Genomic DNA, 17,685 nt, shown 5'->3' with positions numbered 1-17,685 from the left:
TTACTTTCCAACTGTTAAGTTGACAGCATCATGTGCCCTTAAAGAAGCTGCCAACACTCATGAAATAAAAGTTACTAGCAAGTGTTATTTAAAATTTTAACATAATTAATAATATTATTATTAATTAATAAAACACTAATAATAATTAATAAATAAGTAGTAGACGTTTTAAAGTGGTTAAGTATTATTCGATTTTCGGAGTTGGTACTAATTTCATGTGGTCAGACAAAATGAATTAAGTCTCATGAATCGTAAGTTAAACAGAGCTGAGAGGTCCCGGGTTAAATCATAAGTTGTTTAGTCAAACCAATTAATTTCATGTTACCAGACAAACAATAGGCCTATCTTGATATTAGATGAGTCATAAATAAGTAAATGAATGAATAAATAAATAATTTTCAATACATAACCTTGAGTTGAGATTTTGCCTGTTTTGGTGATATCTGGTAATAGTTGGCAACATTGAAAAGGCGGCCATATTGCTTTTTAGGAACTAATCTTACATGAACTTCACTAAACAACACGCTCACGTGTTCTAAACAAACTCGTTTCTTCAACATTTTCTTTGTAAATTGCAATGGATTGGACGCCATAGTTTTAAACAAAGTAATAATAATAATAATAATAATAATAATAGTAATAATAATAATAGTTTATAACGAAAACAACGATTAATTAGGCTACAATCTCTGAATTTTAGTAAATTATAACGATTTTATACTACCTCTTTCCCCTATTATTGAACATATTATATTAATCATGTTTGTCTAGATCAAGCAACATGGTTGAGTTTGCGAACTTAATACTGGTATTACCTAAAACGTTTCCGTTCAGTTGTATTTAATTAATGTATGCCGTAACAATACTATGGGTATAATTACGTTTGTTTTGATGATTTAATTAAACATATAACCCCATTAATGATTCCAGTGATCATAGTAAGGTGAGTAGAAAATGAAACGCCCCCCCCCCCAAAAAAAATAGCAAGTCAAATCACGACAGATTGTCGTCAGAAACATTGTTAGATATAGCCTGTATATGTATAATTTTGTAATATTTTATTACCTCTTCGATATAAGATAACCTGCTACGAAAGAATACATTGCGACTTTTCCTGGAATCTCTCCATATACGCCTTATTGCTAGTCTTCTTCTCTGCCTTTCAAGCGGTGCGTTTAGTATAGATTCGAGGCGTGTCTCTGGTTCTAGATAATTATTTATATGAGCTCTTAACTTCTCTGTTTCCTATGCCCTGTGTTTTGTTTATATTCAGGGCTGTCCAGAAACTTATTGATTGCTCCTTGTATATATTTATATGGAATATTTTTTAATAGCTCAATACAATATAATAGATTCAGGATGCTGAATATTATGCGAAAATTCTCGCACCACAAGATGAATAATACACTTGATAAATCAATAAAATAATTAACTCAATTCTTATTATTTTTCTTTAATTCGCATAGAAATTGTCATTGGTAGTTGATTATCTTTAAGCTACTGGAAATGTTTAAATGTAAACCCAACGTTGATGCATCGACTATTCATATTAATCATAACTGAAATTTGTTATAATCAAAATGTAAAAATAATTGACGTTTATTTTTTACTTTGAAAAGTTTATTTGAGACGAGCATACTGTATATCAATATGGCGACTCTGCAAACGTGTAAAAATATGAAGTGAAGTAGTACATTGTGTTGAATTTTGATTATGATAACTTCATTCACTAGTTTGAAAGATTTCGTTTTGTAAATTCTTAGAGAACTTAGTAACTTATAATAGAAATAATTAATGTGTAACAATCTGGTCACCCTAAAATAGAACATATAGCATAGTAGTTGCTGGCACGTGTTCAGCTTGTTGATCTTGTGGTATCGTAACTATTGTTTTTTCTTACATCATTAAATTGCACGACGTATTATGCACCAGATTCAGGAGACGTGCAGTTAGGACAAATCATTATAGAGGCATGTACCTTTATGATTGTGTTAAGTCTCAGAAAATAATTTAAATTTGTTAAACATTATTGTGTTGAAGGTAATTTAATTATATATTTTATTTCTTTAAGTCTTTCATTTTCAAAAAATATTTCAGACAGTACGCTGGGTGGAAGACAGATTCAATAAAAGAGACGTTATTTCTTTAAAATACTATTTTTCAATAATTCAGGACTAACAACAGTGGAAATGAAAATTCTAAATAAGAGACTAACTTAGCTTCCACTCTAATACCAAGAAACACTCGTCCTGTTTGTACACTGTTCTTTCATGAATTTGAAAGCTTTCTTTCGAGAACAATTGTGATATGAAATTGTAATTATACTTACATGGTACAATATCTGAAAATGCTATAATAGTAACAATACCACGAGCAGAATAATTAAAATTAAATAGACGTTGTAATAACAGTGCATCAATTGATACGTATTTCTAAAATTTCTCAAAATTTAAAGCGAAATTAGTTTATTGCAATAATAATATAAAATTGTTACTTAGCATTTGTGCCATGTAAATACCTGAAATCATAGATGACTGAATGTAGGAAATACTAGTTTTAATGTTTTATTTTTCTTTTGTGGTTGTGGGTAAAGAAAATATTTAAAATCTTTTATTTTATTAGAATAGTAACTCTCTCCTTTCTCACTCTTTCTTCTTCTTTCTAGCTCTTTCTTAATTTAAGTACTTCAGTGAATGTAGTCTTCGAACAGAAATAACTAAACAATTGCACAGTTCACATGAACTTGGAAATTATAGCACTTCGGAACATTTTGATGGTTATTGTTTACGACGTGAATAATGGATCTTTATTTGAGGTACTATTATTAATTATAAAAAAAAATGGAAAATGTGTACAGTAATATGAAGTTCAAGAAATCTCCGATAGATCCTGCACATGCGAAAGCGTGCGCGTGCTGCCATCTGTCGAGTGTTGCGTAATCTACTTTCATGTGAATAAGCGACGAAAGAAAACGTCAATCGAATCCGTAAATAAAAACTACCGTTGTAGCTCAGTTTGCCTGCTGATCCGTAGCTGCACTCTGGCATGGATTCTTTTCGCTCTTGGGCTGATTGGGTTTTTTCCGAGGCTTTTCCCAAATCTCAGGTAATCCATAGCAAATCATTGGCCTTATCTATCAAAGTACTACCTCACTACAACCAGTTGCATCGATCTACGTTACCTAGCAGTTGATACAGCGTCGTTATATAACTGAAAAAACTTAAATAACTAAAAATAAACAAAAAAATGTTTCTAATGATAAAAAAATAGCATTCAATTGCAAAACAATAAAACAGAGAAATATTCACGCAATAATCGGGATTGTGTGTGAATCCCATGTTATTTTCTTTTATTATTATCAATATTATTAGTCGATTTAGTTGCGGAATGAAGTATTGAATGTTTGTTTGCTTGTTTGCGTGCTTGCATCGCTGCTCCAACTGATTAGTTCAAAAGAAAAAAACTTAATTCGTTTGTCTTTATTTATTTTAAAGGCTCCTTCAAAATCAAAACTTTCAAGTTTGATAATTTTCGAGTAGAATATGCATGGTAGTCGCACTTTTTTTTTAATTATTATTAGAAATTTGATTGCAAGAGATCATTAGTGTAGAATATTAACACTTTTTTCGCTTAAAATATAAGTGACTAAGTAAGACTTGCGTTGAATTCAGTGCTTCATACGTTGGACGGAGGAAATTTTAAAATTATTGTAATAATTGGACAGTTATGCAATATTAGTCTCCAAGTAGTGAGTAAATCAGTCATTGTAATGCTTAAGATCTGACAGAGAAATTCACAGCACTGACCACTTTTTTTTACTCTGAATTTACGGCGTATTAAAACTACTGACTCCTACTTTTCTCTTTTGAAGTAGGCTATAATATAATAGCTGTAAAATTAATGATACATACTGTATACTGATACTGTTGAGCTGTGGTTTTGAGTGGACAGTAATTTTAAAACGTACATCCTTTACAAAAGAAATTCACATTCGTTCCGTGATTTATTAAGTTAAATTACTGAAATCAAATTATTATACCAATAAAAAAAAATATTAATGATGAAATTTACATTAACATTCCTAGAATTTCTGTAGAGTTCATGGTGTGCGGTCAACTCATTATCACAACATTAATTAAATTTGAACACTTTTAAATGGAGCAAAAAACGGAACATGTGATAGAAATAAAGAAGTACCTATAAATTCCAGTACCGATACTAAAGCTTCTTGTGCAAAGGTAAAAAGCAATAAAGCTTTTCTAACATAAAAAATATAAGCTACCGGTACACTTACATATTTCGAAAATCTTTCCTCTTTCCAGTGTGTTAAGCACTGAAAAATATAATAATTCTACAATACAAGTATTTATAATACATTACAGTAGTTGTAAATATGAACTTCACTGAATATAATGCAAAGCATATTTGTTTTGTTTTTGTTAGAGGAATGGATACCGTGTAGTCATATTTAATAGCTTTAATCATATTTGAACATTGTCTCTTGTGTGGAGTGTAATATTCAACATTTACGTAGAAATACGAAACCTGAATTTAGTTGCATCATTGATAAGAAACATGGTCACTGTTACAAAACTCGTAATAATACCTGGATCATAATTAAAACATAAAAAAAGAGAATACAACACACGTATATTATTCATAAATGAAAGCAGTAAGTAGACGTTAATTCGTTCAAATGTGAACGAAATTGGTCTTTTTATTTTACATTATAAAGTGTTCTGTGAAGTTTGTGTATTTTTTTTCCAAGTTTTTGGAAGAATTTTTTATTTTCTTCACATATGTTTAAAATTTAGGTCGACACTGATACGGTATTGATTGCAGTCGACTTGGGACTGTGGTAGTATTGAGATGTTTCTATTGCATATTGCAGTTTCTAATGGCTTCTGATGTTTTCAAACAAGATGCGACTATCAGAATGTTGAGTAATAATGTATATGGATATTCTTTGTCTTGCAGGCCATTTAAACTGTTATACCTTTTCGTATATAATAAAGAATGGCGATGATAATGGAATATTGCAGTACAGGCAATTTATACAGGCCAAAACGTACAATACAAGAGTTGATCCCTATGCTGTAGCCCTGACTTATTTATGGTTAAAAAAAATGAATCTTACCTCATTTTTTCACAGAGTCCCTAGTAGATTAATGCTTCAACATTTCCAGATTTCTGGAAGAAGGATTGTCCAACCTCTGCAAACCACTGGTTTAAGGACTGTATGACTTCATTATTGGATGAAAATTTCTTCCCATGCAGGTATTCTTTTAGTTTTGAGGATAGTCTGAAGTCGCTGGGTGCCAGATCTGGTGAGTAGGATGGATGGTTCAGCAATTCAAATCCTGCTGTTGAAATTGCAGCCATTACAATTGAGGACTTGTGACTTGAAGCGTTGTCTTAGTGGAAAAGAACCTTTCACCTCAACTTGACACGACGTTTCTTTTTGATAACATCCCACAATTTTTCAACTAAATTTGCATAATAAAAGCCTGTTATTGTGGCTCCTTTCTGCAAATAGTCCGTCAAAATAACACCTTGAGCTTCCCCAAAAAAAAAAAAAAAAAAAAAACACACACACACACACACAGAGCAAAACCTTGCCTGCTGATGGCTGCACCTTGAATTTTTTAGGGGTCGGTGAACCCTTATGATTCCACTCCATACTTTGAATTTTGGTTTCAGGGCCATAGTGGTGAACCCATGTCTCATCCATAGTCGCATATCGTTCAAGGATTTTTTTTCTCTAATATTAGTTAAATGCTGCTTGCAGAGCACTGCTTTTTGTCATTTTTGTGTCAGCGTTAACATTCGAGGCACCCATCTTGCAGTTATTTTTTTCTTGCCCCAATTTACCGAAATATTGTGCACACTATGGTATGAGAAGCTTGTTTCCTCTAATATGACTTGTCGATTTTGCAGCACTAAATCATGCACTTTATTGATGTTTTCTGGTGTCGTGACAGTTCTCGAAGGACTGCCAGCATGTTCATCTTCACAGTCATGATGTTCTCCCACATTTAAACATTCTACACCACCTTTTTGCTATATCATACCTTTTATATCTTGGTGAATTTGAGCTGGAGACATTTCTTATTTTGCGGGTACCGATATTCAATCACAGCTCTTTGCTCGCTAGGCTATTTTTATCTACTGACGCAGCACCTCCGGCCACTCGAACACCTGCTACGAGCCAACGCGGACATGTATAGACTTACAACCTAGCATTTAGTCATAACACATTTCAGTCATTTGTGTACCACAAAATAGAAATTTTAGTTCATCTAGAAATATATCAGGGCTACAGCATAGTGGTCAACCCTATATATTCACTGTAGGCCTATACAGTAATCATTTCCTTCACTACAAATCTCAAAGAGTAAGCCCATGTCGGAAACTGAATCTCATTCCTGTATATGAGAAACTGCCAGATAATTTGACTGAACTGCGACTAGACCATCACAGTAACAGTTTTATCGACCATGTTATAATCATTCCAGACAAATGACAATGTTCAATAATTTTACCTGTTCAGGTAAAAACACCTTTATTTATATTAGATCGAAGACGTACTCTTCTATCTAGTAAGCTAATGTAAATATTTTAATACTTTGTAGAATAATTGCATTTTGTGAAAGAATCACATACTTTTATTTACGTATATAAATATAAGGTTCTGCATGTATGTTCAAATCAGAATACTTAAAATCTGAAACTGAATTTTTTTGGTTACGACAGACTAAGTAAATTATCATTTGGTTTATCACAATAGCGGTAATAAAAAACAAAAGTTCTAACTTCAGAAAAAGACTTCTGGGAATTGCACCACGTGCTGAAATAAAATCTCCTCAAATGTTTCGGAATTGTAACTTATAGATGTTCCTTCCTCAGGTTATCTGCAGTACCCCTGATCACATATAACAGATTGATCAGCCTAATGGACTTTGAAGACAACCACTACATGGCCAATCTGATATGAGTGTGATCAGGGTAGTACTTACATGAACTGAAGAGTCACTTAGGCCTTTTCTGTTTGGCTCGTTATGTCCGGCTAATGCAAGCAACATGGCTACTATTTTCCCTGAAGATAGAACATGTATGCAATTCCGAAACGTTGAAGATGTAAAGTTCCAGCACATTACTCAAGAATGCTTCTGAATGCAATCACCCTGAAGTCCCAAATATCTTATCAAAGTTCTGACTTGTACATAATGAGGAAGTCTAATATAAATTCCGACTTGTACATAACGAGAAAGCAGTATAATCCCATCGTAGTCATCTGTTGTCAGTTATATAAAGTGAACCGTAAATAACGTCATTAATTTCAGGAGATTATTCTTTTGCGTATTACAAACAAAAACGTTTAATACAATTTTACTCCATGTTGAAACTTTCGTACACTACTTTTAACACTTGAATATAAATAATTGATTAAATGGCGATCTTACTCGTGTTAATTACGTAAGTATGTGCGGATTACAACCATTTCGGTGCTACTTAACACCATTCTCAGAGCCTACTAGATCTCGGCGCTATCTCAACTTAGCTGCCTGTTGTGTGGGTGCGTTCGTGTGATGAAGAGTTGTGTCAAATAGTGTGTGTGTTCTGAAATTTATCTGTGTGTTGAGAATTTGATTAGGGTGTGTTTTAGTGTGTCTGTATAATTCATATTGTTCTAGTGTGTTGAGTGTGTTGAAATATACAGACACACTAAAACACACCCTAATCAAATTCTCAACACACAGATAAATTTCAGAACACACACACTATTTGACACAACTCTTCATCACACGAACGCACCCACACAACAGGCAGCGAAGTTGAGATAGCGCCGAGATCTAGTAGGCTCTGAGAATGGTGTTAAGTAGCACCGAAATAGCTGTAAGCCGCACATGCTTACGTAATTAACACGAGTAAGATAGCCATTTAATCAATTATTAACAATTTTACTCGTTTTTTGCTTCTTTTTCGAGATAAAAATTGTTTTATATGAAACATTTCATTGCGTGTTTTGGGAAAGCCATTGATTTAATTCCCAATATGCTCAGTCCGTTTAAGAGAGCAGTGTGTTATGATAATAAATTATTGAAAGAATTTTAATTTTGTCCTTTAAATGCGCAGAAATTTGATCTGAACAAATGTAACTTTTCGTTGTAAAGAAATTTTAAAATTTTATATTTGTTCGGATTAAATTTCTGCAAATTTAAAGGACGAAACTAAAATTCTTTCACTCATTTATTATCATACTACACTGCTCTCTTAAATTAACAGAGTGTATTGGGAATTCAGTCAATGGCTTTCCCAAAACACGCTATGTTATGATTTTTTTTTCTCGGAAAGGAAGTACAAACGAGAAAAATTGTATTAAACTTTTTTGTTTGAAATATCTCAAAGAAGAACCCTTTGAAATTAATGACATTACTTACGGTTCACTCTGTATATTATGGTTGGATAAAAGTCGGAAATCTAATAGGTTGTAATATGACAGCAGATACAGACATTCAGATATATTTTGATTCTTAAGGTTCATACTCTTGTGCTGTACTGGTACAATGTACATTTTTCTTTGTTACTCTTTATTTTCATTTTTCCTTTCTATGTTGCTATGTACAGATTTCTTCATAAGAAAAATCTGTCTATTCAGAACAGTTTGTATCACAAGTTTCTTCTATTTTCTTAAAAAATAATGCACAAGATTGAAGTTTGGTTGATGTATTCAGTTTTTATGTTCCATATTTTTCTTTTTACAATTATTGTGAGGAGCATACGTGTTAATCAGTTATATCTCTTAAAAACTAATTTATTTTAGTAAATTTTTGTTTGTACAGTTTATATGCTGTCATTTAAGATGAGACTTACTAACACTGACAACTCAATTCACTTAATTTACTCAACAAGGTGAAGTAACAAAATTGTTTGAAACATAATGGAAATACTGTAGGTGGTATATTTTAATACTTTCATTGAAGGTATTATCAATTAAGGCATGTCCCAACTGAAAGTAGTTTTAAAATATGTAAGAAATTATTTCATTAGTTGTAAAAATTGAATTTTGTAATTCATTAAAAACAATAAGTACTGTAGTTTGAATATAATCGTTATTTTGAACAAATTTCAGAATGATATATACAAATACTTGAAGTATTTGTATTTTAAAATGTGGAGTAATTCAGAAATATGATTGAAATGATATAGATTGCTATCATTTTTACTGATTAACCAAATAATGTTTTTTTTTCTTCAAATTCTGAGTGGGATGGAATATAAAATATCCTAATAAAACGTCATGGTTTAGCATGTACGCCTGCTCGGTTTCACAAAAATTGTTAAATTGGTGAAACTTTAGAGTAAGCAGGGAACAAAAGTTGTTTTAAAAAAATTCGTAGAAAATAATTCAAATTAATATGCTGTAAATTATTACTGAATCAGTAAAGCAGCTGGCTACACAATGGAAGGATGCATGCTTGATCCTCTGTAGAGGCAAGAGATTTTCTTCTTCATTGTAACTTTCAAGAAGGAACTGAAGCCTGTTGAGCCACAATTCAAGAAATGTTTGCCCCCTTTAGGGCTGTTATGAGTCTATGTGGGGAATTTAATTTTGTATACTCTATTTTATTATATGTGACTTAGGTATGTTCCTTTTGAGAAGAAAATGGTTAAGACTAAATTACAGATTGGTCTATAATATAAGTATGAAATGACCATACAGTTGATATTTTTTCGACTACAGTCCATGTGTAGTAATTTTCATATTGGTAAAACTTTGTATTTCGTTACTAAATTGTAGTTAATAACAACATTGTTGCCTGTCGTCCAATAAATACTGGCTACAACATTTATGATCTACATAATTATACAGAGTGAACGTAAGTAATGTCATTAATATCAGGGGGTTAATCTTTGATATATTTCAAACAAAAAGGTTTAATACAATTTTGCTCGTTTTTACTTCCTTTTCGAGATAAAAAATGTTTTATATGAAACATTTTATAGTGTTTTGGGAAAGCCACTGATTTAATTCCCAATATGTTTAGTTAATTTAAGAGAACCGTGTATTATGATAATAAATGATTGAAAGAATTTTAAGTTTTGTCCTTTAAATGTGTAAAAATTTGATCCGAACAAGTATAACATTGTAAAATTCCTTTGCAGAACGAAAAGTTACATTTGTTCGGATTAAATTTTCCCACATTTAAAGGACAAAATTAAAATTCTTTCAATAATTTATTATCATGATACACTGCTATATTAAATTGACTGAGTATATTGGGAATTAAATCATTACCTTTTTCAAAACACGCTAAAAAATGGTTCATATAAAACATTTTTTATCTCGAAAAGAAAGTAAAAAGCGAGTAAAATTGCATTGAACTTTTTTTGTTTGAAATATCTCAAAGAATAACCCCCTGAAATTAATGACATTACTTACAGTTCACCATGCATAATAAGGTACTTTAAGTTGGGATAGGTCTTCATTATAATATTGTTGCCTCCAACAAAGATTAGTCGGATATCTTGAAACAATGAAGTACTTGTTACAAGAGGTCGAAAATAAACTTTTTAAAGCAATATACCAAAGTTAAATATGATTTTGTGTTTACAGCATATGACCTAGCAACTCAATGTCCCAGTCGGAGAGCTTCAATGCGCAGACACACTATAGTTGTTTGTAATGGAGACAGTGGAAGTCAGTCACTTCCTCATTCGCGGCCGCAGTCACGAGGCCCAACACTGTCTTCAGCTAGCTCAGAAACGGACTCTGGGAACTTAGGGTGCACTCTGCCAGAAATGTCTTGGTCACGAAGCTCTTTGCAGGATGAACTGTTGCAGTCGGTAAGTGATAACTGATTTGTCAAAAATGTCCTCTTTTTTTTTTTCTCTTATATTAAAATGTCACGTTGACTGACACAGTTTTATAAACTATAACTAACATAATGATAAATATTCATTAAAATGTTGAAAAAGTAATTCCTCAATTGTCCTATACATACATAGGCTACACAGTATTGATACATCATTATTAAGTCACTTCTATATCAACTGCACTAAAATATCCCTCTAAGATATTTTTAAAATCGGGCAATCCTAGGTATGTGTGGCCTGCAAAATCTTAGAATTCGTGTAAGTCTATAGTTTATTGCAGGAATGTCAAAACCCTGCACATTGTGCAGTCGCGCACATTGTGTACTTGTCTCTGTGCTATGTGCAGTTCCTATTCCCCTACCTGGAGGGAGTGAATTGGCTTGGAGGGGAACGCGACAGGGCTATACATTACCTGCAGTAGCAGAACAGCTTTGGTTTCAGTAACACAGATCAGTAAGGGTGCGCTCATTGAATTGTGATTGTGAATGCGTTATGAAAAATAAAGGGAGGAGTCCACAGATATAACGAAGAAGAGAAATCACGAATCATACAACATAACTGTTATGATGTTTTCCTAAGCCAACAGTAATTATTTTAAAATGAAAGGCTTTCATCATATCATGTGGACCTAATAGTGATGTGAGAATTTAAATCATATTAGTAAAGTTCTCAAAATATGATATTCGCCAGCTCTTATTTCTTAATTAGTACTCTCACGGCAAGGCAAACATGACAATGATGTTGTTTTTGGAGTCTGTACTAACATAGACATCAATGATTAGACGACTTACAACTTTTATGTGACAAGCTGATAAGTGATGAGAATATTGAGTGAAGAATACATGTGAGGGTCTTGAGGTTGTAAGGGAAGGAAGAAAGCAACTATTTGTAAGGCGGAAAAATGTTCTGGAAAAATAATACATAATGGCGAATTTTCCATCTCACGTTACTATATTATCTTAATATACTACGTTAATAAATCTTTAATTTATTTTGACACTTATTTATTAATAACTGTATATCCGAAAGAAAATTAGTTAATAATGGAGTTCGACAAGGTTGTCCATTATCACCAACTTTATTTAATATTTATATAAATGAAATTATTTTAAAATGGAACCAAATCTACACATCAGGAATCAAAATAACCAGTGCTCTAACATTAAATACCTTACTCTATGCCGATGATCAAGTCATAATTTCCAATTCAGAGGATAATTTACAAAGAGGATTGTATACATTAAATGAAATATTAAAAGATTTTGGGATGGAAATTTCAGCACAAAAATCAAAAGTAATGGCATTTTTAGGACAAGACCCAGTGAGAAGTAAGATAATACACAATAACCAATGCCTCGAACAAGTGCAAAATTTCAATTATCTGGGTTGTGAAATATCTTATCAAAATGAAAAAGATGTGAACAAGAAAATTACCAAATTTACACAAATTCTAGGAATAATAAACAATACATTAAAAGCTAAATTAGTATAAAAATCTACAAGAATAAAAATATATAATACACTAGCATTACCCACCCTTCTATACGGAAGCGAGATTTGGACATTAAAGAAAAAAGACATGAACAGAATCAAAGCAACGGAAATGAAATTTTTCAGGACAGCAGGATATACTCTTTTAGACCGAAAAAGGAATGAAGAAATTTTAGAACAATTAGAAGTAGAGTCAGTAGAAGAAAAAATCACCATATACAAATTCAATTGGCTAGATCATGTAAGAAGAATGGAAAATTCAAGAATCCCAAAAATTATGATGCAATATAAACCTAGAGGACATCGTCGACCAGGAAGACCATTAAGAAGACTGCTAGATGGGGCCGAAACAGGTCTACAGAGGCCTAATTCGTGAAGGATGATGATGATGATGATGAATAAATCTTTAAACCTGACATAAAGAAAATGTCCTCGCTTCACAGCTTGTGAAGTACTCTTTTAACTCAATTCAGTAACGCTTCCAACTTGCTGATACTTGCTCTCAACGTTTTCCAAATAAACTATATATAAATTTAAATTCAAGCTTAATTTATCCAATTTATTAATAATAATGTGAATTTATATTAATATACAGCAAGGAAATGATTCCAGTGTAAAAGTCTCACAATGTCCTAATGCATGTAATTGGCAGTAAAATATTTTCTTTAACATCTGTGCACCAATGGACCCAATAATGCTTGAGGAACAATGAAAGAGTATAACTTTGAAATAATCAGTACCTATTACGTAAAATGAAATACTGTGTTCGTTTTTTGTTGTTTCGAAATTACTGCAATATTTATATTTTCTTCAAATACTGTATACAAATCATATAAATAAATGATTCTTTACAAACGACTGCATTGTGAATTGTAACTGAGTAAGTCTACAATAGACTTACTCAGTTACAATAATTATTGTCAAATATAGACACTGACAATAATAGTGTTTTTTCCATCTGCTAAGTATGTTTATAATGTCCAAATGTCAATTTAATTGAACACTAGAAGTGCAGAATAGATTCTTGTACATCCCTCCCGCTAAGAACTGGTAAGAGCAACACGTGAATAACGCAATCTGCACAGACCGGCGTTCTGTGCACATACACTGCACTTTCAGTGTCTGATTTCTGACATGCCTGGTCTATTGAGTACCAGTCAGTGGCCGAATTAGGCCGGTATAAACTGGTATGGCATACCGGAAATAAAATAAGATGCCAAAAAGCATATCGGTAGTAAAATTTTAACATGACTTATTTAGTTGAGCTGATTACACAATCAATGACGCTAATCAATAGTGTCGTCATACTCTGTACTTTCTCTTAGACATTCTTGCAGTAGTGGGTGATATCTTATACAATACGTTATTTAGTTCATGTGCAAGAGCAATGTTTTATTTAAGAAATTCCCAAAATAGTTGTATCACAGGACAAGTTTGTGCATACCGGCAGTAATTTATTTCCATTTCGACCACTGATACTGGTACTAAATGTCTGGAACTAAAAGGTAAAAACATAATCTGTAGTCAAATGGTAAAGTAAAAACATGGTGTCACTTTCAGTACTTGAGCTCATGGAAATTTTGAACATATTGTTGTCAGATTTCTAAATTGGCATCCTTTCCTTTAAAAATGCTATTTAAGAGAAATTATGTCTACTGTTTAGAACTGAAGGAGGAGGGGGGAAGAATATATAATGGTATGTTTTATTTTCAGAAAAACTGGCAGCAAGCAATGGAATGCCTTTCTCTAACGTTGGAGGAAATTGTTCACATACGCAGTGTTCTAACAAAAGCAGAACTTGAGAGTCTTCCTGTGGAAGGCCATGTTAAAGAGGATGTTGAAAAAAGAAAGGTAAGACATTTTGCTCCTAAACTGTTTATTCTTATATATGAGGCACCAGTTCCAATATCCGTTAAATCAATTTTTTCTTTAATTGAGTTTTCACTCTGTGTATGTTCAGTTTGAAGTATTACATCTCCTGATACAAGAAACCTGTTCCGAAACGTGCTAAAATACCATTAAATATGAATTTACCCTCCAGTCCCAAAACCACTAAATCCACAATATGCAGTTGCAATAGTCTCCATATTATACAGTGTGTGAATTAACGCAATAGAAAAGTAATGTTCGACTATTTTAACAAAGTATTATATCAAGAGGTTTTTAATCTGAGACATTGCAGAGTAATTGGGTAGTAGCCACATATTTGGCTGTTGACAGCACTACAAAATTTATTCCCTCCATTGAAAACCATGGCACAGTAAAACATCTTGGAGACAAGATACCTTAGAAGGAATGATTGTCAAAGATACTGAAGCCGCCTAGTGGGTGGCATTTTAAATTTGCATCCTGAAAGAGAATTTATATTAAAAGGGGAGCATGTCACGTCTTAGTGAAAGGAGATATAGGAACATACAGATCTATTTTTGGAAAGGAAAAGACACAAGAAATCTGGTATTAGGTACAGAGGAATTAGGGGTTTCGGTTAAAAAAGGAAACTGCATGACATTGACAATCTGCTTTCAAAACATTGTAAAATTGGTAAAATAAAGAAGATCTTGCCAATCTGCTGGAAAATATGATGAAGACGAACAGGTTCAAACAGTGACGGCTCGTGAACTTGTGGATTGGGGGCGCTGCAGTAGATTTTGGTATATACAAATTTCACTTCAATCTTCTCTGTAAGGGAAAGTTGAGAAAAATTAATATTCTGTAATTCACACACACTCATGCTTGCACATTTGCACTGGTTAAGTTACGGTACTAAGATGTCACACCAAAGCAACACTCGGATATACTGATGGTCAACAATTTTCTAAAACTGGAAAGAGGTCTCTTTCGTATTTCATGTGCTATATCAAAAGGATTGTACTCGCGCAAACATTTTGAGTTACGGAAGCTGGATATATAATAATAAGGCAAAAGAGGATATTAATTTCGTTATATTAACTCGATAAGATTCTACAACAATAAGTATGTGAAGAGAAAATGAAAATTTTGTCATTAAGTTTCAAGGGAATAGAGAATCCATTTGACGCAGCATTACAATAGCGGTTTGGGAGGGGAGGAAAGAGCTTCCCTTGTAGCCTGGCTCTGCAAGCCACTGCAGCGAAATATGGGTTTTAAACAGCGGCAGTTTCCCTCTGCTTCCCTTCACCTCTCTACCCCCTGACCATGCAAGACACACTCTCTATGAGCTGACCACCCTGCAGATCCCAGGACGACTTTGAATGCAGTGTCAATTCCAATACAGTCGATGCGCAAAAATATTATGCATCAGATAATAGTACACATTCCCGGCCAGATGAAATATAAAGCAATTTACTTAAAAGCTATAAAAAATTATTCTACAAATTAAAATTAAAATTATTTTTATTTACTTGACAAAGCAGGGAGTGCTCCAGCTCCGCAGCTCTTATGGGCGAGCCGCCCCTGGGTTCAAAATAACCCGAATTAAGAAGGGGAGTAGGAAGAAGAAGATTTTAGAGTGTAACCCATTTACTTCTACCATTCGTTAATACAGTACCGGTATTATTTAAATTGTACTTGTACAGTAATAAAAATGTTTTGCCTAGGAAGCCAAAACCTGTTAAGTTTTATTTACATTTCTAAGTCACCACATCCACTTTGTGTTCCATATTCCATTACATTCTATATACAGTTCCAAAAGTCATTATATCTATAATAAAACTTACATTTTCTTTGTTATTTTTGTGTTATGCTCATTGCAGAACATGAGTTCTTATTTGACAATAGGATATCTAGTCAAGCATTAAATATTTTGCGGGGAAACTTTTTTTCCTTCGTTTCCTGGGGGGGGGGGGGGAAGAATGGACTCTTTATATATTTCACTTGTATTTACGACTTAAGCGCCCAATATTTTGCACTACAAAGCTACTTTCATTCTGATTATTTTCTGCATTCTTCACCCTCAACCCATTGTTCTAATACATCTACTACACCATTTTTACTCATTCAGAAGATGAAGTTCCTGAGATAATTTGCTTAATATGAAAGACGAAGTGAAACCAGTCATCTCGATTTTTGTCAACAACTACTACATTTTTTTTTAACTAATGAGCAATGACTATAGAGAAAGAGAATCGAAATGGTGAAGAACATGTTTTACAAATGGACATTACCTGCATTCCTAGTAAATGGATCGTTATTTTTCTGCTTGCAGGTTTGCTTCTTATGTCTCAAGACAAGATTTGGTATATTTGGACCTTGGGGACAACTTTGTAAACTCTGCAAGAGGACTGTGTGTGCGAAATGCCACTCAAAGGTAAGATTCTTAAGATAGTACTAGTTATGCCATGATAAAATACATAAGAGATAGATGGCATAGATTTCAGGTTTGGTGCTACTTAATAGTGAATGATTATCCATATATCCGATATTATTTCGAGAAATCAAACAAACTCGTGAATTATTTCATTTGCACTAGGAAAGGTAAAATGTACAGCTGTCAAAAGAAAAAGTGGCTGCTCTCTAGAAACTAAGTTCCCTTCAGGTATCTCCGCTACAATTCGGAGACAGGTGATGTTACATGTTCGTGTAGGCTTCTGCGCCTGGTGTACATGGTGTGTGGATAAGCTTCAGGGCTTCTACCGCGTTGTCTTGGTGTTAGTGGCTGACGTTTCGACCACTGTGTTGTGGTCATCTTCAGAGCAGTTGTTGGAAGCTCTGAAGATGACCACAACACAGCGGTCGAAACATCAGCCACTAACACCAAGACAACGCGGTAGAAGCCCTGAAGCTTATACACACACGATGTTACATGTTGTTGGACCACGTTGCCTGATCTCTACAGTTATAATTAAAATGTTCTCTGTGTTACATTGATAGCGTAATGGTAGCATTTCAGGCTGGTATTCATGAGGTCGTGCATTCAAACACAACCTGGTGCTTTTTATATTTTTTTGTTTTTAAGAGAGCGAGAGAGAGAAAATATAATTGCTCCCATCTGTTTTATGACTGCTTTAGTAATTAACATCAGGTACATGAATGTATTATGCCATGACTTTATCATTATTTATTACGACATTATGGCTGCAAATGGAAAGAAAGAAAGATTATATTCTCAACAAAAATATCTTTCGTGGCATAAACGAAACAAACTTACTGGCGTCAGCCTTAGAAAATTCAAACAATTAAAAGTTCAGAAAACAAAACAAAAGTTCATCTTCCTTCCATCTCGATCACATCTTTCAGTCGAGTGGGCATGAAATCGACTAGTCTTTTCAAATAGCAACTGTTCTCAATCACGGCATCCCAGGCATCCTGGACGAGCTTCCACAAATCATCAGGACATCT

The 17,685-nt window shown here is 33.2% G+C and overlaps 1 protein-coding gene across 4 annotated transcripts in view; it reads left to right on the top strand.

Moving 5' to 3' along the window:
- spir (spire type actin nucleation factor) overlaps positions 1–17,685 on the top strand; it is an 825,932-nt gene that overhangs the window by 793,445 nt on the left and 14,802 nt on the right. For all 4 annotated transcript variants that reach the window (XM_069842160.1, XM_069842159.1, XM_069842161.1 and 1 more), the window contains 3 exons: positions 10,619–10,848; positions 14,083–14,220; positions 16,553–16,654. In XM_069842160.1, coding sequence (XP_069698261.1) covers positions 10,619–10,848; positions 14,083–14,220; positions 16,553–16,654 — 470 coding nt within the window. The remainder of the gene's footprint in view (positions 1–10,618; positions 10,849–14,082; positions 14,221–16,552; positions 16,655–17,685) is intronic.

This window comes from Periplaneta americana, chromosome 12 (assembly GCF_040183065.1).
Source record: "Periplaneta americana isolate PAMFEO1 chromosome 12, P.americana_PAMFEO1_priV1, whole genome shotgun sequence".
NCBI classification, from domain to species: domain Eukaryota; kingdom Metazoa; phylum Arthropoda; class Insecta; order Blattodea; family Blattidae; genus Periplaneta; species Periplaneta americana.
The sequence above is the reverse complement of the archived record's forward strand: the minus strand, read 5'-3'. Positions and strand labels throughout refer to the sequence as shown.